This window comes from Vespa mandarinia, chromosome 5 (genome assembly GCF_050613455.1).
Source record: "Vespa mandarinia isolate Hongniang chromosome 5, ASM5061345v1, whole genome shotgun sequence".
Classification (NCBI taxonomy): Eukaryota; Metazoa; Arthropoda; class Insecta; order Hymenoptera; family Vespidae; genus Vespa; species Vespa mandarinia.
The window spans coordinates 7132022-7155000 of record NC_140814.1 but is presented as its reverse complement, the minus strand read 5'-3'; the positions used below and the strand labels follow the sequence as shown (position 1 = coordinate 7155000).

At 31.4% G+C, this 22979-nt stretch overlaps 4 protein-coding genes across 12 annotated transcripts in view; 2 read left to right on the top strand and 2 right to left on the bottom strand.

Annotated features, from left to right (window-relative positions):
• The window catches only part of LOC118441943 (uncharacterized), an 8808-nt gene extending 1903 nt beyond the window's left edge, over positions 1–6905 (top strand). The window contains exon 1 of the mRNA XM_035867026.2: positions 1–6905. This exon is cut by the window's left edge and continues 1903 nt beyond it. Coding sequence (XP_035722919.1) covers positions 1–1885 — 1885 coding nt within the window. The 3' untranslated portion in view covers positions 1886–6905.
• Positions 1–12378, top strand: part of LOC118441950 (uncharacterized) — a 20029-nt gene extending 7651 nt beyond the window's left edge. For 2 of the 8 annotated variants that reach the window (XM_085657377.1, XM_085657378.1), the window contains 3 exons: positions 7722–7924; positions 11772–11985; positions 12091–12373. In XM_085657377.1, the coding sequence (XP_085513503.1) occupies positions 11890–11985; positions 12091–12282 (288 nt within the window). In that variant the 5' untranslated portion in view covers positions 7722–7924; positions 11772–11889 and the 3' untranslated portion in view covers positions 12283–12373. The other 6 variants (XM_085657381.1, XM_085657380.1, XM_035867043.2 and 3 more) reach the window with 6 other exon arrangements.
• Atg5 (autophagy protein 5) lies at positions 12284–14422 on the bottom strand. Of its 2 annotated transcripts, XM_035867030.2 has the most exons (5): positions 14396–14422; positions 13702–14147; positions 13411–13616; positions 13009–13334; positions 12284–12912 (listed from the first exon to the last, which is right to left on the bottom strand). In XM_035867030.2, exons 2-5 carry the CDS (start codon positions 13855–13857, stop codon positions 12800–12802), a joined length of 801 nt encoding a protein of 266 aa, XP_035722923.1. In that variant the 5' UTR covers positions 13858–14147; positions 14396–14422; the 3' UTR covers positions 12284–12799. The 2 variants fall into 2 exon arrangements, with proteins under 2 accessions (XP_035722923.1, XP_085513502.1); XM_085657376.1 differs by lacking the exon at positions 14396–14422 and having other exon boundaries at positions 13702–14213.
• A 1243-nt stretch (positions 14423–15665) lies between these two features.
• Positions 15666–22653, bottom strand: Tdrd3 (Tudor domain containing 3). The gene is made up of 12 exons (XM_035867029.2): positions 22465–22653; positions 19005–19208; positions 18730–18814; positions 18444–18643; positions 18223–18370; positions 17888–18121; positions 17668–17801; positions 17371–17595; positions 16640–17297; positions 16422–16544; positions 16259–16337; positions 15666–16190 (listed from the first exon to the last, which is right to left on the bottom strand). Exons 2-12 carry the CDS (start codon positions 19028–19030, stop codon positions 16027–16029), a joined length of 2076 nt encoding a protein of 691 aa, XP_035722922.1. The 5' UTR covers positions 19031–19208; positions 22465–22653; the 3' UTR covers positions 15666–16026.
• Between the last annotated feature and the right edge of the window lie 326 nt (positions 22654–22979).

Here is a 22979-nt window from a genome sequence, read left to right as displayed (position 1 = left end):
AAGTACTCATTATGATGTCGATAGCGAGACAAAGATATACGAAACGTTGACGTCGTGTTTCCGACCATCCCGTCGAGATCTCCCGTACCCACCGATCGAGGTCGGTGCGTTAACGATTACTACTACTACTACTACTACTACTCTTGGTAATGCCGACTCATCCTCGATGGACGGAAATGCTTACGGCAGAGCTTTAACGCCGTCAATGATAAAGACAGAACGAGCTAGTCCAGACTCCGTGGCGACTCCGTGCACGCGAAGTCTCCCTCTCTCTCCTCAACAGGTTCCGCGAGGAGGTGCTAACGATTGCTGCGCTGGAAATTCCACGTCTACCGTTCTTTTTAATACTCGAGAATCTTTGAATTCGGAAAAGTTTTCCGATACAGTTGGAAGAAGAGATATTTCAACTGTTCTCGAAGAAGAAGTGAACGAAGAGGAGAAACGAAGAAGGCTCTTCTGTGGTGTTAAAGTTAAAAAGGAAGAGATAGACGAGGATGAAATAGAATCAAGATTAAACGAGGAGGAAGATGGTGTATCCTCCTGCGTGGATTCTCATCCCGCTCGGCGTAGTTCATTTCATGTGGACTCCAGAAGTCCCGAGGACGATCAAGAGGGCACCTATTCCGAGCCTGGAAGTAGTTCGGCAAGATCAAGTAGCGGAAGTTGCTCGGATAGTGAGATGGACAGTCTTGTCGAATGTTGCCCTTCGAACGAGGCCAGAACTTCTTCGAACGATCTGGGCCGCAGGAGATCGTTCTCTTTGCGCTTTAAACTCGACGTACTCGATGCTTTCCATCGGGACATTGGTGTAGCAGGAAATCAACGTGCCACTGCGAGGAAGTTTGGTATAAATCGTCGCCAGGTACAAAAGTGGCTTGGCCAGGAGAGCGAATTAAGAGGCGAAATTGCATTAAGGGGTAATGCTCGACAACGACTAGGCCCGAGCCAAGATCAAACGGTTATTTCCGTGGACACACCAGTCGATCTAAGAACTACCAATTACCTTGCTTCGTCTGCCGCCGAAGAGGAATGCGTCGACGTTGAATACATTGAACGATCTCCACCACCTCAAGTCCCGCAGAGTCAACAGTTACATTGCTGCGAGTTGACTACTTCTCCAACACAACTTTTTTCTTATTATAACAACCGTTTAGTCGATTTATCGCCGGAGCCCACATTAGAATCCTCGAGGATCTGTGGATATCCGTGTTGCGTGGATACATCAAATTCCTCTTGTTATCAAGAATTACGCTCCTCCAGAGGGTCCTCCTACGCAGACTCTTTAACCGGCCCATCATCCTACTGCTACTCATCACCACGGGAATACTGCGACACCTCAGCCGAAGAATCGCCAACGAAACGACGACGATGTACGGCTACGTTATCCTGCTGCTACGACGAGTTTTCTTCCTCGCCAAAGCGACTTCGATTGGACGCAGACGAAACGCCGCCGCAGGAGACGCCACTCTGTCTGGTCAAACCGAAAAGATTCCGCGATGTCTCTCCGTCACTCTCCGTAGAACCAGTCACGAGTACTGTTCCAACTCCTCCGGCCCCGCAACCACCACCACCACCAACATCCAACAGTAAAGATGCCATACTCTTCAAACCCTACTTAGACAACCCCATAAGTAAACCTAACAAGGAGAATGGCGTTTATCGCGATCTCTCGCCTCTTGAAAGTCAGAATCTTCTTAACCACGACAATAACAACTGCCAGAGTATATGCAATCTGAACGAGGACCGAGGTGGGCACGACTATGCTCTCGAACTAAATCTTAAAGTACCGTTGTCTTGGAGGAATCAGCCTAGTACATTGTATACCGACTTCCAACCGATTAGGAGCGCGTTCATTAGGTATCCGGCTAGTCCGCACTACATTTAGCCCCTCGTGACCATTCGCATCTTCATCTTCGTTTATTTCTTTCTAGTTTTCTTTTTCTTTTCCTTTTGACAAATTTTTCCAATATAAATTTTATCTATTTACGAAGAATAGTACAGGTGTATGGGACGTGCAACGATTTCGTAATAATAGTCATTATAGATACATATATATCATAATACACATATATAACGGAAAAAAGTTCAATTTTCGATAGGGCTATAATATTTTTTCGATCAACGAATAATAATATCAAGGTAAAAAGGGAAAGAGGTCCATCAAATGATGAAGGATCGATCTGTACGTGATCTACGACACGTAGACCGACACCGAACGAACGTTCTTATCTTTTCCGCGGATCGACAGCCACCTCGTAGTCGCGATAAGAACGTAATCGGCCATTGGTCGAGAGTAAGGATCGAGTCTTTCGAGTTCTTCTTCTTAATATCTCTTCCTCTTTCCCTCCACTATCACCTCCGACTTTTTCGACGCCGAATAAGCCGGCTAACTTTTCCGAGATTAAAACCTGGTGATTATCAGCTAGGCCGTTTAGAGGTCGAGTACTCATGCTATAATTATGGAATTATGTCAGCTGCCCACGTGATCGTCACAAGATAAGGAGAAATTTTGGAGAGGAAATATGTGCAAGAGAGACAGAGAGAAAGAGAGGGAGGGGGAGGGAGAGAAAGAGAGATAGAGAGATAGAGATAGTGATAGAGATAGATAGAGACGATTCTCGGCTTTAGCGAAGATATTTTTGTACGAGAAAGTGAAGGTAAAGAAATTAAAAAAAAAAAAAAAAAAAAAAAAAAAAGAAAAGAAGAAGAAGAAAAAAAATAGAAGAAGAAGAAAAAAGTAACGAAAAAGAAAAAGAGAATAGAAAGAACGATTGGCGTGCGAAGAAAATGGCCGAGAATTAGGATTTGTCGCAGCAGCAATAGCGCAGCCATTGCTTCCGTTCGTAAGAAAGATCACTCTGCGTGCCTTTCCTTTCCTTTTCTTTCCTTTTTTTTCTTTTCTTTTTTCTTTTTTTCATTAGTTCTTTTTCCTTCTTCCTTTTATTTTTTTTAGTCATCGATTTAATTTTGAGCATAGAGAAACATTTTTCGCGTGCGTGTTGTGTGTGCGTATGTATATATGCAAGTTTTAATGCACACACACACACACACACACACACACAAGGAAAATTATATGTACCTATGTTATAATATGTATATTAGATTGAGGAGCATATATAAACATATATATTTTATACTATGAATCTGTAAAAAAAAAAAAAAAAAGGAAGAAACATATATGTATATGTATAGAAGAAATTTTCTTTATCGTGCACACGTGCTCGCGTCATTTTCTTTTTTTTCTTTTTTTTTTTCTTTTTTTCTTTTCTTTTTTTTTCTTTTTTTTTTTCTTTTTTTTTTTTTTTTCATTTACTTGGATTATCTCAATTGGATTATCTCGTCACGAATTATCTACAAAAGCAAAATACGAAACGAGTTAATCGTAATGATGATTTACACATGTAAATAAGTATAGTGTAATATTAAAAAAAAAAAAAAAAAACAAAAAAAAATAAAAAAAAAATAACAAAAAAACAAAAGAAAAAAAATCACACAAAAAATATGTAAAAGTCGCGTGCCTTAAACAGTAGTCAATCGTTAAGAAGAAATTAAAATTTGTCGACGTATATGTACCTCACATATGAAATTGCGGTTGGAGCTGAAAAATGCTATGGATAAAGAAAAAAAAAAAAAAGAAATTACGAAATAAGGCGAGACTATATACAGAGTATTTTTGATTTTACATGGTACAACGAGGAAAGCTCTAATAGATTTACGTAAAGAAAAGAATTGAAAATAATGTTGAGTGACATTTTTTTCCCCTGTTAGACTTCATTCAGGAATAAATCGATGCCGAAGATTCGTCGAGTAGGAGACATGCCGTACACGCTTGATTATATTTTTTAAAATTAGTAAACAATAACAATAACAAAATCATTGTCATTCCCAATCATTTTTATGTCAATAAACAAAAATGACAAACAAATTTCTTTGACAGAAAAAGATTCCATTATTTCATTTTTCATTTATCCTTTATCATCTAATTTTATTAATCCGAACATCAATATGCAGATAGATACGACAATGATATCTGTTAGACATATGTATATATATATATATATATATATATATATATATATACATGAGATATACGTGTGTAAACATAGAAAGATCCTTATTACTGATTTTCGCCATTGAAATTATACCAAATACAAATATAACATATATTATATTATATTATATATTGGAAATGAAACCTCGTATGGAAAAAAAAAAAGAAAATGTCACTACATTTTCGATTTATTTCCTCGTATAGATTTACACCCTCTATCCAATTGTATTACCAGATCGAAAATACACTCTGTATATTTTATATGTATAGTTGCTTATGTTACAACACGATTATATATATATATATATATGCGTGTTATGATGAGCAAGGAGAACTCTTTGGAATTTTCTATGCGAATATGCGAACGATACTATAATTAGAATAGAACTATTATCGACATTAGAGACAATTGGTAAAAGAGTGAGAGAGATACAGAAGAGGATACGTTTACTGAGTCATGCATATATACATATATAAGGAAATCTATTTAAAAAAGACATTATGAAGTTAATTTTTCTTCCTCTCTCTCTCTCTCTCTCTCTCTTTCTCTCTCTCTCTCTATATATCTTTCTCTTTTTGTCTTCTTTTTTGTTAACTACTATTACAAGTGTCCTTGCAATACGGAAATCGATAGCTCGACATCCACAATCCAACAATCGTATCGATAAGCCCAACATTTTTCTTTATTTTATTCTTTTTTCTTTTTTTTTTTTTTTTTTTTTTTTCTTTCTTTTTGTTTATTTTCTTTTATTTTCTTTGTTCTGAATCTTCGATTAAATATCTTTATCGTCATCGGCCGAAGAAAGCAATAAATATGATTCACGTTTTGATGCAATTGAAAAATTCGCGAAACTTCTTAAAACAAATCACTAAATGCAATTGTTTATCACACCTTTGCGATATTATGATTGGATAGAGATAACTTTTTTTTTTTTTTTTTTTTTTTAATACACGACTCTCTCTAATTTAAAAGGACGAGTCAATAAAAATGTCTACATATGCACATATATGCATTAATCAGGAGATCCTCATATATCTCTCTTTTCTTTGTCAATGAAATTTCAAATAAAAAACGAGAGAAAATAGAGAACAAAATTTTTGAGATCACGAGAATATCGTTCGACTATTCGTCGCGACGTGACGATGATAATAATAATAATAAAAACAATGGAAAAGTCTCGCCTTAGACTCGCCTAAAGAAAGATAAAAAAAAGAAAAAAAAGAAAAAGAAAAAATAGGTGCCGACGAAGGGTGGCAACGTACAATAAAGTCTTAGAGTAATCATGAGCCATAATGAATTACATAATGCCATAACGTTTTACATAATAAATATATATATATATATATATGTATATATATATATATAATATATATATATACATATTTAACAGTTATATATATGTATATAATAACTTTTATATGTATATAACATATATATATATATATATATATATATATATATATATAAAGTTCAACGAGATCGATTGGAAAGGTACGTGTGCCTGCTTGATAGAACGAAAGAAAGAAAGAATTAGAGATAGGATTTTAAAAAGAATGAGAGATAGAGAAAGAAATCCGTTAACTCTCTTACATATATGTATATGTGCGTGTCTGTTTGTGTGTTTCTAGATCGAATATATGCGTTTATGCGTCTGAGTGTATGTTCGAGCAGCCCACAAGAGTCTATTAACGAGGCATAAGGCGTATATAAGCAATATTTTTAAGTGCATAAACGGAGGTTCCGTGGGCGAGCCCCCGCTCTTTAGGGTCGTACGTCGTCGCGAGGATTCCGCTCCTGTCTTGAGCGCACAAAAAATCGTACGATTGTATGCTCGATCGGTAGCAACGAGTGAGATAATAGCGAAAGTAGTATATATTTCTTTTTTCTGTTTCTCTTTCATATATATATATGTATGTATGTATGTGTGTGTGTGCGTGTGTATGCGCGATTAAAATGAACACAAAATCTATTTTAATAAAACGTGAAAACTTATCAATCGTTCAAAAGGGGGAGTGTCTCTCGATCATCAGTGCCTTATCGCTTTTAACTCGTCTTGAGAAAGAATCGAACGAAAGTTATTACAATGGAAATTGTTGGAATTAATGTATATTTATAATATTATATATATATATATATATATATATATATATAAATTGTCCCTGTTACAGGAAATACAGCAAAAAGTATATTAGACGGTAAAGGTTTTCCCCTTTATTCCTTTGTCTCGTGTCGTATTCCACGTATTTACGTTCGCTCGATAATTTCGAAGAACGTCGATCGATCATACCACGACGACGATGTCCGTCTTCCTGTCTTCATTTTGTTACTTACAACCCTTACATATAGCGTCCTGATTTTTCCTAATTTATGTAAATAAAGGAAAAAAGAAAAAAATAATTCGATTCTTTCGATGCGAGAAGCGAACGACTCTTTTCAAAGTGTGATTTATAATATAATAATCAAAAACTTTATCGCCTTATGTAATGTAAAAACGATCGAGACTATCTGAGATGAGATAAAGTAAAATGGAAGTTTGTGAAACGAATAAGAGTATATTTGTTTATATGTGAGAGAGAAAGAGAGAGAGAGAGAGAGAGGAAAAAAAGAAAAAAGACAATGATAAATTTATAACGTTTATGTATATATGTGTATGTATGTGTGCGTGCGTGCGTGTGTGTGTGTGTATATATATATATGTGTACATATATACATATTTTACGTTACATTTCTATCCACGTCCTCGTGAACGCGATCGTATCCTTTTCCATTGGCGGGATTCGCCCGAAACGACCATATCCGTCATTGTGATTCATCGAGAGGAAGAGGAAGAATGTGTGTGTGTGTGAGAGAGAGAGAGAGAGAGAGAGAAAGAGACAGGCAGAATGAAAGAGAAAATTACGATCTTATTGTCTGTCTGATCTGGTGCAAAAAAGAAAGCCACTGATAAAGTTTTCCTTCTCTTAAATCGAAACGTAACGCAAGATCATTGTATTAAAAATATTGTATTATGTGTATATATATATATATGTATGTATGTATACACATAAACGGAAAATAACGCATAGATCTCATACGAGATGTTAGAAGGTTTACCGAATTTAAAAGAAAATATAAGAGATTATTTTAAAAGAATCTGTGTTTATCTCATCAATTATTTTACCATTTCCCTATAATCCTAAAACGATTTGATATATGTTTTTTTTTTTTAAATTATAAATAATAAACAATTATAATAAATGAAAGGAAATTTTACAAGCGTATCGATACATTTTCTTCGAGTATATCTATTTTCGAATATCTCGATCGAAGGAATTTCATTTCTTCAGTTTCAAGAGTCTTCTAAGAGGGCCTCTTATAATAAATTATTTAGAATGTAATTGTAAAAGAAAGACAGAGAAAAAAGAGAGGAAAATAAAATACCAACAAATTAATTATCTTTTGAATACTATTTTCTCTTTATTTACATTCCGAATGAATACTCGATCGAAACAGCGAAAGTAATTTCGCTATTTCGAATATCTGTCCTAGAAATGAACCTTAGAACAACAAACAAAATTATTTGAAATCTAATCTCGCTAAGATGTATTAAAAATATCGAAAAGTAAAGAAAATTTTTATCTTTCTCGTATGTTATCTAGATGCTATTTATATTTTCTTTTTAAATTCCAGAAAAAACTCGACGTTCCGATGGTTCCTCCCTTCTCCTATTGAAAAAAGAAAAGAAAAAACAAACAAACAAACAAAACAAAACAAAACAAAAAACACAAAGAAGGAGAAAGAGAGAGGATATCTCAAAGTAGTAACAGAGAGCTTCTCGAATTCCTCGATCTCGTGCCGATCGATCTACGAGTACACATTAGAACTACAGATAAGTAAGAGTCAACCGGCTGCAAGTTGCACGAGCGATGCATTATTTCCGTTATCGCGGACGATTGGCAGCGTGAACGAGCGACGGTCATACACGTACTCGTTAAACTTTCTAAGCACGCCACGCTAAGCACTTGGGTACCTATATGTATACGTATATGTATAGCATATACGTACGTAATGTATATACATAATATACATAAAGAAAAGCACTAACACATAATGAATATAAGCGTGAAGTAGTAAGTATTGACGCACAATAAAATCCCAACGTATCCAAGCGCGTTCTTCTTCACGTTGACGCACATGATAAACGTTAGTATATTCGATAAATGCACGATGCATTTTAAAAGTTCCTTACTAAATTCTAAGTATCGGTATATAGATATACATAATGCCAAGCTCGTACAATTTCTTATTGAACGAAGGACGGACGTTCGTTCTGAATGTCATCGTACTAATATTTATTTATTTATTTATTAAAGAAAATTTCTTTTCCAAACTAGTTTATGGATATATTAAAAGAAAAAAAAAAAAAAAAAAGAAAAATGTAATCCTAACAATTGAAATGTCTTGGAGTTTCAAATTTTTACTCGTCGACCTTTTTTCCTTTGTCTTTTTGTTCCTTTTTTTTTTTTTCTTGCTTACTTGTTTGTTTTTTTTTTTTTCACGAGCGTGACGTTAGACGAAGGTAAAGGTAAAGACTTCTGGAAAAATGACTAAACACTAATGAAGATTACGCAATCGGTATCTGTAAAAAAAGAAAATGGGCTGTCAGATTCTAGGAAAAAGAGTCATACTTCTGCTCGATTCTTCGTTGGAAAATGATGTGACCACTTTATGAGATAAGAACGATTGGTGATCTTTGTGTGTACATATATATTTATATACGTACGTATATATGTATGTATATGTAGGTACGTAGATAAGTTTGTATGTGACAGAATGAAGCTTTGCTCGCTCATAGTCTCGCCTTAGCACTTGACGCTTTCACCGTGACGATGCATACTCACTTAGCTATAACTATATCGATTTTAATTGACGTGATGCCTTTTTTTTTTTTGTAGAATCTGAGGGCACCCTTTGATCCTCGTTCTCTCTTTTTACGTTTGTACAATTAACACAATTTCTTTTACTCCGTCATTATATACTGATTGTATATTTTGTATAAGAAAAGAGGAGGAAGAAGAAACAAAAAATATTTTGTACATGTGATCTCTCTCTCTTTTTTTTTTTCTTTTTTTCTTTTTCTTTTCTTTGATTAACGAATATTAGAAATTAACTGAATGAATTCGAGTTTAATTTTTCTTATCGCTATCAAACAAATACCAAGTGAAACTTAATTTATTTCGATCGACATCTGTTTCGACGGTCTGTTCACTCGTTTCAAATAAGTTAAATACGCACGTGTCGAATGATGATCGTCTTTGAAAACAAACGGACAAAGCTGCTGCTAGAACGAGAAATCCGTAGATCGCTTCTTTGCTCTCGAAGATAAAGCAGAATCGTGAGTTTATCGATATCACGTTTGATTCCACAAACATGATTTAAGTCCCTCGTTCATGATAAATTTCTACGAACGGGGAAAAATAAAAATTCTATAGTATAATTAATTATTATTACATTTGAACTTCGACAAACGTAATCAATACGCCAATTAGATAAAAATTACTATACTCGCGTGACACGTACGCGCACACACACACACACACACACACACACACACATACATTAGTTTTCTTAATAAAAATTCATTCTTAGATATTTTGTATATTTCTTTATATTCGTACATTTTTATTGCAATGTCGTAAACGTCATCGGGAAGAAATACAAAATGTGCATGAAATAGAATATTTAAATTTCAATGTCGATAATTGAATTAAATTGCAGAAGAAAGAAAAAGTTTGAAGTAAAGTTTAGGAAATGCATAATTCGTCTTTGAATAAATCGATTTCGTAAATTCCAATCGATTATTTTCATGTTTAGAGTTTGTTTTTCTTACGATCTACATGCTCGTCTACGAGGACGACGACCAAGCAAAGACCGATTGCCAAAACCTACGACGTTATACATATATCGCGATGATAAATAATACCACTCGTTTTTATTGAGGCCACTGTATATGAACGCGGGTGTATATAGCCCGCGCGCACGCGCACAAAAGTCGAACCTTGAATCGTAGAGCATGACTGATGCAACGCGTCAATCAACGCCAATAAATGTCACAGACTGGTGCAATGCAATTAGGAAGGATGCACTGGCACGTAGAAAAATATTCCATAGGATCGAGCGTCAGTATTCAATGACGAGGAGTCACATAGAGAATATAATTAATAATTAAGAATTCAATTCGTTCGGTGAAATGTTTGAAATCCTTTTTACATTTCTTTTTCTTTTTTTTTTCTTTTTTTTTTTCCCCTATGCAATTAGAAAGGATGCACCGGCACGTAAAAAAATATTCCATAGAATTGAACGAACTCGTAATGACGAGTCTTGTAATAAATAATTAATCAAAAGAAATTATATTCAATGAAAGAAATTAAGAATTGTTTCCGGATTCTTATTCATTTTTCAAAGATTTCCCTTGTCGATTATAAAATCATTTTTTTCTATAAAAACGGGAGCGCGTGGGGGAAGGGGCGAGGCGGGGGGAAGGGGAAGAGAGAATAATCTATACCTATACAATAGAAGAAAAAAAGAAAATTAAATAGAAAGAGAGATAAGAGAAAATCTTTCTAATAAATCTAGAAATGTTATTTGTCCACCGGAAATTCAAAAGGAATATACAAAATGTTTTCTGGCTCTATTCCAAAGCTTCAAGTAACGTGACTGATTCTGTCCGTAGCAAAGCAAGGGGGTGATCGGTAGTACAACTAAGATTCACTCTCCTATAATTATTCTTCTAGTCTTCTTCGAATCGATCCTTCTTTCTACGGGTAAGGAAAAAAAGAAAAAGAAAAGAAAAGAAAAGAAAAGAAAAAGATAAAACAAAAAATCTCAAAATAAAAGTACTTTGTTATTAATCTCCAAAACACATTTCTGCATGCTGCACAAACTATAGTCTCTCTTTGTTTCTTCTTATATATATATATATATATATATATATATATATATATATATATATATCTTACATTTTTTTCAATTTTCTGTAAAATCTAAAAAAGAAAAAAAGGAAAGAAAAAAAGAAAACGAAAGGAAGAGAAGTTTTTCTCAACTTTTCCTTGAAAAAGTCGACAAAAAGTAACGCAACCAAGCGAATACATACCAAAGGATAGCCGAGGAAGAACCGCGATTAGAGTGGAATAATTTAAGTCGTGACATCAAAACGACCGTCACATTCGAGCAGCAATTTGACTGGGAAAACCTTCAGTGAACGCTCCTGCCGCTCTCGAGAGTCATTTTCACGATGGCGGCTAATTATAAAGCGCACTTGCACTCAAAGAGATAGGGACAAGCGAGAACACGCGTTCTTGAAGGCGCATAACGACAGAGATGAAGAGAAAGAGAGAGAGAGGAGAGAGAAAGATGGAGACAAAGGCACGCATCGTGATCCTTCCCTCGGTATAGTAGAAAAAGCGTCGTTTGTCTCGTTTCTGTCGTTGCGAAAGGCAACGCCGAAGTTGTACGTATATATTTTTATCCTACGCTCGTGCCTTTCTTAACTTCTTTCTGCCCTTTTCCCTTCTCTCCTCTGCTCGTTTCTTTTTCATCTTTGACTTAATCCTTTTCTTCGAGGAAACATCAATCAGGAGATACGAAAGATTCGCTATCGAAACTAATAATATATCGATTAATTTTCTTAGAAAATCTTTTAGTGATCTTTTTTTTTTCCTTTTTCTTTCTTTTTTTCAGTTCGCAAAAGAAAAATCAAAGGATATCGTTCCATGATCAATATATCTGGAATTAAAATTGCATTGTTAATGGATTAAATAACGATTATAGAAAGACACAGTACATTCGAAGATCGTAAATGACTACACGATATGAATCACCTGAACACGATCTTCTATTGACGAAAGAGGATATACGGAAAAGATATCAGGATACGGCATTAGTTATATTTAAAGTAAATTCATAAGTTTGGCATAATGAATAGATTTTCATTATCTTACATTATTTCGTTACCAAAGAATTGAATTTTTGAATCGCTTACCTTAACTTTTTATTATAGGAACATCAGAGCAAAAAAGAAGTAAACTATTTGAGCTTTGGAGCAAGTCGTAGAACAATGGAGTATAGTAATTATGGAAATCAACCGGTAATAATACGTAGACCTCTCGAAGTTTCAGAAGTAAGTGATCCTTTGCCATTGCGAATATTGAGAATGTATCGTAAGCCTCATGAGAATTGTACTATAGCTTAAATCATGTTAAAAATAATTAAATAAATATATTCGTAAATATTATATGACGTAAATATTATATCTTTTATACATACATAATAAATTAATATATATTGATTTCTTCAAATTTAAATATCAAATATTCTTTAAATTATTTTACAAACAATTTTATACGTAATACATCATAATGCACGGATACGGATTTTTACGAAATACGAACGATTTAATTGGTAAGAACAATTGATCCACGTTAAAATCTGCTTTATCAGACAGATTTTATTAGCTATTAATAAATAAATTATTTTCCCTTGCTTCCCTTATACAAACATGTATAAAACCAAAGCAGTACATTTCTATTGCTTATAATAAGAGGCAAAATGTACCATCTGACATTTATTAGAAAATAAATAAAAAATAAAAAATAAAATCTGTATTTTTAAAGAGAAGATCCATGATACAAGGATCTTTTCTAAATGATCACCAGCAATATTAAATAATAACACTGAAGTTATAGTTTATCACATCTCTTCAATATAGGTTATGAAGAAGTCACAACTAAATGAAGAAAATTATCAGGATAGCTTAAATGTTCTGACATCCATTGCAATGGTGTCTCCGGTGATGGTATAATTCCATGAGTACGCACTTCAACTACAAGATATAAAATCTAAATTAAAAGGTTATCTTTTTTTTTTTTTTTTTTTTTTTTTTTTTAAGTAATAATAGAAATAATCTATTAGTACATACCATTTTCTTGATCCGGAAATACTTCGTTCAATAAATGTTTCAACGTTTTCCTTTGGCCTTCTTCATTAACTGGTTTAACAAGCTTTTGAATATATTTATCCTCGCTTGTGTAGCATCGAAAAGGGATATATTTGAATCCTTCTTCGCTATTAGCTGCTTCCATTAATCTTCGATTTATAGACCAAAATTGATCGAATTTATCGGTAATTAATCCATTCCATAAACTGCTGTGTTCCTTTTTTTGCATAGCCGACACAATCTGTCCTCTATGTTTTAAAACATCTGCCTCTTTAACGCAAGCAAGAAAATGTGATTCTACAACTTCTCTGGAATCCAATTTTTACATATTGACTTTAACACTTTCAAAAATATCATATTATAACCTATGAAAGATTTACATACTTGTTCTGACAATGCATCAAGACATTTTCTGGAAATTTATCAAAATGAACAACAATATTCCATGGTAATTGAATGTCATTCGAATATATATCTAATAATACACCAATGGGATAGTGCCACTTTAATGGAATTCCATTAAATTCTAACCACATTTCATGATCCTGTTTGCTATCACTTTCTATATGTTTTATAAAATGTTTTCTCACCTGTACAACGCAAACAACGTGTCTACGGTAACATTGATAAATGTGAATATATTAAAAACACAGAAAAGATAACAAATTTTAGTACCTTCTCTGTGCACACTGGAAAATAACTTAATCTAGGCACCATAAGATAAAACGGATCAGGACCTTGTAATTCGCACGTTTCCTCGGTATCGAGTGTAAAACAAACGGGAATTTTACCATCCCAAATTTCTCTCAAAACTTCTCGATCATTCGCCATTGCGTAGAAAAAAATTTGTTTTTTGTTTGTTTGTTCTTTTTTATTTTTCTTTTTTTTTTTTTTGTTTTTTTTTTTTTTTATAACCCAAATACGATGACTACGCCTTGACTAATATACTTAAACGTATATTTTTCGTCTATTATGATATCACATTATCTTTTAACGCTAACGAGTCGTATCATAGATTTAATAACTATCAAATACTTCTCGTTCAGATTGCTTACCATTTTTCTATTACGAACAACGTTATCAAGAACTCAATAGAATAAAATCGTAGCGCCAGTAATAACCTAGAAATCAGAACTAAAGATTTGTAAACGACAACGCTATCTAACGATAAAATACTTAAATTAATTTGTAAAGTATATCTCCGATAAAGTAGTAATCTAATAATTTAAATAATACATATGAATGTAAAGAGTAATGCCACTAATTATATATATATATATATATATATATATATATATATATGTATGTATATATATATATATATATGTATGTATATATATATATATATTCTATAAATAATAATTATTACGAAAAGTTACGATGTTTATACGACGAACTACATTAACAGACTGATATGTTCTTTTAGTCTTGATGTTAGGTCAAATTAGCGGACATTTGGTATTTATATTTTGTAATAGATAAAAGTTATGTGTATATATGAGTCACGTTTAAATAAAAGAAAGAAAAAGAAAATCATTTATAATTATTTAGAAATATCATGCAATGTTGAAGATATAATAAATAGACACTTAATTGATTTTATTATTTCAACGGGAGACATATTTTAAGGCTGTTCATCGCATTTGATTTTATAATGAATAGATCTCATCTATTCATCTAATGAGAAAGATTTCATTTTGAAGTTGAAAGTTTAATCGAGAAAATGGCTTTTTTGAATTTCTAAAAAAAAAAAAGCTTTATTTTCTTTGAAAAATATTATATCAAAAAATGGTATTCTTTTTTTGAAAATAATTCATGTATATAAATGAAGGTTTTTTTTTTAAATTCCTAAAAGCCATAAAATACGAACTGTCATATCCAATAATGATGATTGAAGTTTCCGATGTTGTGAGTCCTACTATCCCTAAGCGGGGACTGACCCTCCTCCAGTTAGTATATAATTAATATCTCCTGTAGGAGTAGTAGTTCTCTTTATATAGTATTATCACTCTTACTATAGTAATTATATACATATATATATATATATATATATATATATATATATATATATATTATATATAATATAATAATGAAAATAATGTCAAGAAGTAGAAAAAGAAATACATTTATATTTATATAAAATAATATTTGATATTATAAGTATTCAATAATTTTCATATCAATTATATTTATTATTCTTTATTCATTTTTTATAGTAAAATAAATTCATACCCTATATTTATCATGAATTATAGCGACAGGTATGTGCCATCATTAAAAAAGGACATAAATGTGAGAGAATAAATTGTAAGTTCACCTATCTAATACTATTTATTCTAACTCATCAAACTAATTCGATCGTCGTTATATGCGAGAAAGAAATAATCTGTTCAATCTTATAGACTAATACTGTAGTGTTTCTTTGCTGCGCTTATTGTTCATATTTTTTGTCCATATCTGTCACTGAAGTTGCGTACGACTACGAGCAAAAGGTGATGAAAAGATTTAAAAAAAAAAAAAAAAAAAAAAAAAAAAAAAAATTTATTCAGTATTTCTATGACTCTTTTTGACGATGTATTTTCATTTTTTTTTTCTTTTATATATATATAAAGGATAACATTAATCATCTCAACTCAATTATGTGTTATGTGATTAGGAATATGGAATAATATTTTAGTATCGATATATATATATTTTTTTTTTTGAAGTGTTAGCTTCCATTTTCTTCACATACCACATAAGGAAACAATTTGTATCATAATTATACAGTTATTACATATTGAATCTCAACGTTGAGTACAAATCATTTGCCACACAAAAAAATTCATTTAATTATTCCTTAAATAACCTACGGACTTGCACATGTAGAATTTATCTCTGCACATATGGAAAGTATGTGGTGCTCCATAGAGTCAGTCTTGAACCAGCAGCAAAACTATGACTGAATATTCAGTAGAGCTTCCTTTACTTTTCTAAAGAAAATTATTGATACTACACACATTAGAGTAGAGAATTATTTTGTATATTGGTTGGCATGGAATAATGATTTCGTTGTGCCGGTGGCTGATAGATTGGCTGAGTACTACGTACTGGACCTCTCTTCTTACTATAACCTTTATTACCAGAACTAGGTCCATTGCCGCTTCTACGGAACTCCATACCAGCTATAAAAATTATTTTCATTAAGTATATGTACAGAAAATTTGATATAAAACAATACTATATCACTAACCTGCAATGTTATTTTGACTTTGCTCATTTCGAGTTTGTCTATTATTTGCTCTTTGATCCCTTCCTCGATCATTCTTTTCCTACGACATATTTTAATTCAATAATACATTAATATAGAAATATTTCAAATACATAAAGTTATTCTAATATTACAACTACAATACCATATGAATGTCTTCCGTTATAGGTATACAATCTACTTGAAGCACTTCTTCGTAATTTTCGAAACCTTTAAATTGTACAACGCACGTCCTTTCAGATACGGCAGTTACTTCAGCATTATAATACTATATAATAAAAGTATAAAAAAAAATAAAAGAAAAAAAATAATTATTTTGTTATACGAGAATATAAATAAATAATAAAATAATAAATAACATACTCTGTTATCTTCCCAATACTTAGCCATACACTTATCACCTATTTGCCATACCCATGGAGTACTGACAGGAACATTGGTACTTTGATTATTTAAATTATGATTTTCATTTTTGTGAGCAGTAGATCCAACGTTTTCCCTATTACTCGCATTATCATTTAATTGATATTTATTTAACTGATTTCTATAATTCCTATCGGGTGTATTTGCTCCATAAATTCTAGTTCCTGTCTCTTGTACTCGATTGTGTCTGTTATAGGAATTATCAGCAAGGTGTCTATTCCTAGTTTCTGATTCGTAATGATTATAATTTCTATTATTAGAAGAATTTTTTCCTTGTTGCTCATGTTGATTTTTATGACAACCACCACTGTCATCGGTATATCCAATACCAGAATGTGATTGAGGAAGAGAATTTTTATATTCATTATGTTGATTCTTTTGAGGACCAGTTCTATTTCCATTGTCTTGATGATAATAACCATGAGTATCCTGATTTCGTTGAAATCTTGGTGGTTTACTTTGTTGAGTATTACTATTTCCATTGTACTGCGAGTATTGTGAAGTACCAGAATTATTATTATTATTTAATCTTTTATTTGCCTTATTTTCTTCACTATGTCTTGGTGGAGCTTGATACCCACGACCTCCTCTTTGAGATCTATAATGCAACAGAAAATATACAATCTAATTTTCTTTCTAAACTATTTTATTATTTTATAATATCCACATACCGTCCTCCTCTAGCATTATGTGTATCTGCTTTTGATTCGAGACGTTCAACATTATTTTCATTATTTTGTACATAATTATTTTGAGTAGTTTCTATTGGCTCCGGTTGAATTGGCAATTTGTCCTCAAGAAAATCAAATAAAGATATTTTCCCACTGCTTGGTTTACTTTCCTCAGATTTTTTATCAAAACGTTTACTTCTTGGTTCTCTTGGTTCCCTTGACTCTCTATTATAAATATAAAATAATTATAAAATATTTAAATAATTAACTATATATTATAAAAAGAATGAAATATACTTGTGTTTATTATTAGTTCTTTGTAAACTTTTGATTGCTTTATCAACATTATTTCTGTTTACGCGCAAAGCATATTCAGCTTGTTCTATGGAAAATCCTTGTTCTACTATCCTTTGTACACTATGATCTAATAGCTGATAAGATAAAATGATAATAATATAATCAATAAAGGAATAAATTGATGTGAGAAAAAAAAAGATTATACCCTACCAAAACTAACCTGTTTATTTCCACCACCAAAAACTTTTTTGCTACCTTGCTTAGCAGCCTCAGCTATTGCATCTTTACGCTGTGCTTCAAATTCTGCATTTTCTTTACTAGATTTATCCTTTTCTGCTATTGCTTTGAAATTTTTATCACGATCAGAAATTTTGATAATCTTTTTTCCAAATGGTATCCATGGTGGAGGACCACCTTCCTCCGCGGATCTTACTCTTGAATGATGTGCTAATTTCTATAATGAAACATCAATGAATATTTCACTTAGAAACAAATATAAATATAATTAATATAATTGTTATAAAAACAAAAAAACTAATATATATTTCTATTTACTTTATTTAATTCCCATTTCTCTACAAGACTCGATACTCTTCCTCCTAATAGTTGACTTATGTGCGAGGGTTTTAACAAAATAATTCCATGTGACATGGGTATACTTCCTGACTTGAGCAATAGTTTTGTACCAGGAGGTGTGTTTAAACTATAAAAGAATACACAAGCCTCATTAAATAACATTTAAATTCAGGCTTGAATACCTTTACATTATTGGTTACCTTATGGAAGAAAGTGATTCAATTTCTACAGCTTGATAATTATTTTTACCATCGGTTAATGATAATTTTAACATACGCGGTGCACCACGAGATTCTTCATTACTTTTAGGGGCAGCAACATTACGTAATTTTTGTATTTGTAATACAATATTTCCTTGATGAATATCACCTTGACCACTACCAATTTCCTTTAGATCGAGCTATCAAATAATAATACAAAGATTTATAGACAAAGAAAAAAATCGATATTGATTATTATTAATCAGATCTCATTTCATAGACTTACATCTAGACAACGTCTCAATATTTTCTCTAAGTCATTGATATTTCCAGAATCGCTGACAAGATTAAATCCATGGTTAGAAAGGTACCTGATACAAATATTCAGTTCAATTTTACGATGCTTCATCGAACAACGTTACTTTAATGCTAATATATATATACATATATATATATATATATATATATATATATATATATATTTATATATACATATGATACTTCAACAAAATATTTATATATTTCTAAAGACCTTGAGACAGGGAAGCAATAGTAACTTACCAGCCATGATCTTTTAACTTTTCCATGGTACCCACAGTCACTTTTCTTACATAAAGGAATTCTTTAATATTAAAGGATTGTACTTTTATCGTTTAGTTTTTTTACGAATCCTTTAGTACAAATATCTAGACTACAAAATATCTCGCGTAAGAGATATAGACAATGCATTTGCAGAAACGTTGGTAAACATTTTATCAGCTGACACTATAAATCAGAGTTAAAAATTTTGGATATTCCGTTGAGATATTACAAGAACGTAATATTTTTATGTTTTTTCTTCGACGATTCTTATATGTCTTGCTACTGTGCAATTTTAAAGAATGATCGAACGAAAGAACCGCGCCTACTAAAATCTAACTCGTCTGCCACCATCTTGAAAACGTAGCATCGATCATCAAGATCCAACGACAGATGTCGCGCTAAATAATTTCCAATCGAATGGATTTCATTTTGAAATTATCTTCTCGTACTGCGCTATTACAGATGGTTTATTATTAAATTGATGTACTTTTTTTTTTGCATGTACGATTTCAAGATTTCGATAAATGCTTTTTTTTTTTTTTTTAAATGAGAAATTATATCCAAATTTCAATGTATTTCATAGTACGTAACGTTCAATTGAGAAATACCAATAGAATTATAATTCATAACTCTTTGCAATTGTTGAAACTTTCGTAAACTCGATAAAAATCGATCTTGATTAATTGGTTATTTAATAATATAATTTAATTACATCGAACTTTAAACTATCACAGATTAGATATTCAAATTCTTAACAATAATTGATTATTTTCTTCCATGTTTTTAAATAGATTTCTAAAAAAAAAAAAAAAAAAAAAAAAAAAAAAAAAAAATAACTCGATTTAATTTCAATAAGAATTTACGAAGAACAAGTATCGACTCATACATACGTCATTTATTAAGAATTGAATTGATCGAAGAGAATATTATACGTACATAATATGCTCCATCCAAAAATAATTTTCTTCGTAATGCTAAGATCATAAACGTTTTCAAAAGTAGGTCATTCGAATGCTATGAAAGACAGCAGGAAGACTTATATTCTGTATTCCGGACAAGACTGTCTAGATTTTTTTTTTATAATAAACAGAAAATACAATGCCGACTATTCAGATTTCTTTTTTGACAAAAAAATGTTTTTAAGCAAATAATATCTTGTTAAAGTTAAAATAAAATTTATTTATCGCAAAACAAATGAGAATCCAATAATCGATAGTGACGTAATAATTCGATTGATCTCAAATTAACATAACCTGTTATAATTGATTATTAATGCTATTCATCAAACTCGGTTTTATAACAGTTTATGACAATAATGGAGAGCAGGCATAATTTCTTTATCGATTTTAACGAACAAAGGTGTCTTTTTAAAGACGAAAGTTTAACTAGGACAGAATATTTTAACGCAAATATAAGAAAATACGTGTTCATGTAGATGAATCTAAGTTGTCAGAGATATGATTAAATTTTTGAAAAATTTGTAATTTTTTTTTTTTTTATATATTATATATATCAAAGATGCAAAGATATTGTAAAGAATGTGTAACAGATTATCGAGCATTTAAATTCATAATTCATGGATCGTAGATTCGATGATTTTGTTAATTTTATTTTATATCGATGTAAACTAATGTAATGAATTAATTTATCATTTTGTTTTCCACATAGTTCAATAAAAGGTTACTATACTAATTTCTTATATTTATTTTTTCGACTGATGATTATATGTTAAATTTCACGATGATCTGTGGTAGAAAATATGCAACAACGATATAATTTTGTTCGATAACAAATGTACATAAAGTATATAAATTTGTCGATTATTTTATCAAAAATAATAATCAATAAATATATACTTGCATGTTATATATTATTTTTATAAAAATAAACGAGTTCGTTTACGCACCATCTACGAGATTTTTCTCTAAGCGCTTTTTTTTTCTTTTTTTTTTTTTATGATTTCTTCTGCAGGAATAATAATTCATTTTATATTATTCCTATTACTATCTATTATTACGTAAATTGTAATCGTAATAGTAATATTACTATTATTATTACGATGATGATAATGTATAATAACAAAAGAAGAAAGTGTTGTTATCTTGTGATCGTTTTTCGCGTGAACTGTCAACAAATCTGATACACATGATTACCCATGATCGATAGATACGTCCTATATTTTAATTTATATTAAAATGATATAATATATAAGTATTATGTAACACTACCTACTTTAACCTATACGAATCCGATTATCATATATATGTAGAGATATATATATATATATACACTATACGATACTCACGCAATGAGACTAGCTTGCGCTTTTAGTTCGCATTTTGTCCGTATGTGTCGCTAAAGTCATACACGCTTCAAGCAAAAGACGATGAATAGCATAAATATAACCTATATTTCTATTTAAATTAATCTTCCATATTATAATATTACATTCAATGGAAATAATTGGCAAAATGTTATAATTTTTCTAAATGAAAGAAAAATAATTTAATTCGATCGATCGATGGCTAATTTATCTTACCAAATTCGTGCTTACGTATTCCACGCGAATAATATAAATTTCGTAACGAATTAATTTGGTCAAAGCTATTACACCTATGTAATTACTATGATAGATAAAAGATTATAAGGTTAATCGTTGATTTGTCCAATTTAGATTTACGATTATTACTTGGGCGTAGTTCTGTTTAAACGAATAATGTAATTATACTGATCGCGTGGAAATCAACTTTGCGAATAGCGGAAACGTGAAAACATCTCGAAGAACATACGACCCACCCATATTGAGATTGTTTTCACATAGATATATTGCTTTTCCTTTTATTCCTTTTTTCATCGTAATTTTGATATTTCTTCTTTAATGGTCTTTTACTATTCGTTTGATCATGCTCTCGTATATGTACGTAAGTACATAAATATGTACATACGATTGAACGAATCGTGACGAATATCTGTCGATTTCCATTCAAAGGAGAAAGTTCTTTTATCGTTCGAATAAACTTTATCGATCCCATAACTAACTCCCATAAGAACAATGAAGAACTTTTTTTTTATAAAAATATATGAAATCGATGAAAAAATTAACATGATTATCATTTTTTTAATATCATTAATACTCTTTTTCGTAACTTTGAAAACATTATAATGAGTGAAACATAGATCGATGAAATTTCTATAAGAATAAAGTAAAGCGTAGAAGAGAATCATCAATGTCTCTCGTCTCATAACCTTTCTTTTTTTCTCTCTCTCTCTCTCTCTCCCTCTCTCTTTGAATCGTATGACCCTGCTGAAACAATTATTTCCAAGGGAAATAATAGACCACGAACGAGTAAATACTCGCGCCACGAAAATCCTTCACTACGATTCATCAAATTGCGTGCACGTCCTCGAAAAGTGAAAAACGAAAAAATAATGAGATTACCATCGAGCGTAACGAGTCCTCGCTTTTTTCACATAAAAAAATAAACACGCAAACAGTAAAAGATATCGACGGTCTTAAGAAATCAAACTACGTTGTATTCACGTTAAAAATGACAAATTACGATAACAAAGAACGAACGAAACGATGATCTTCGAAACGAACGTTGTAAATGATCGTCCGCCATCTTTGTTTTCTACGTTTACGAAAATTTATCGATAAGTGATCATTCTTCTTTATCGATCGATTCTTAACATACCCATTTGATATTTCGTATTATAAGATATTATAATTAGGTTATAGTACGAAGGATAAAAGAGAGAAAGAAAGAAAAAAAGAAAGAAAGAAAGATAGAAAGAAAAAAGAGAAAGCAGAAAAATAGATGAGAAGATCGAGTAATAGATAATAAACATTGCGATCGATCGATCGTTCGCGGGCTATTCGAATAGAGAACGTTGATTCGTTTTGTGCGTATTAAAGGCGATTGGAGAGAGTAAAGAGAGAGCAAAATAGAAATG

Bases quoted from the DNA above. Each gene is read 5' to 3' on its own strand.
- Atg5 (XM_035867030.2), bottom strand. From the start codon at position 13,857: ATGGCGAATGATCGAGAAGTTTTGAGAGAAATTTGGGATGGTAAAATT. The intron at 13,335-13,410 runs GTATGTAAATCT...ATTGGATTCCAG, and splicing joins TTGATGCATTGTCAGAACAA to AGAAGTTGTAGAATCACATT. The intron at 12,913-13,008 runs GTATGTACTAAT...TATATCTTGTAG, and splicing joins ATTTCCGGATCAAGAAAATG to TTGAAGTGCGTACTCATGGA.
- Tdrd3 (XM_035867029.2), bottom strand. From the start codon at position 19,030: ATGGAAAAGTTAAAAGATCATGGCTG. The intron at 18,644-18,729 runs GTAAGTCTATGA...ATTATTTGATAG, and splicing joins TATTGAGACGTTGTCTAGAT to CTCGATCTAAAGGAAATTGG. The intron at 17,802-17,887 runs GTTAGTTTTGGT...TTATCTTATCAG, and splicing joins TTGGTGGTGGAAATAAACAG to CTATTAGATCATAGTGTACA.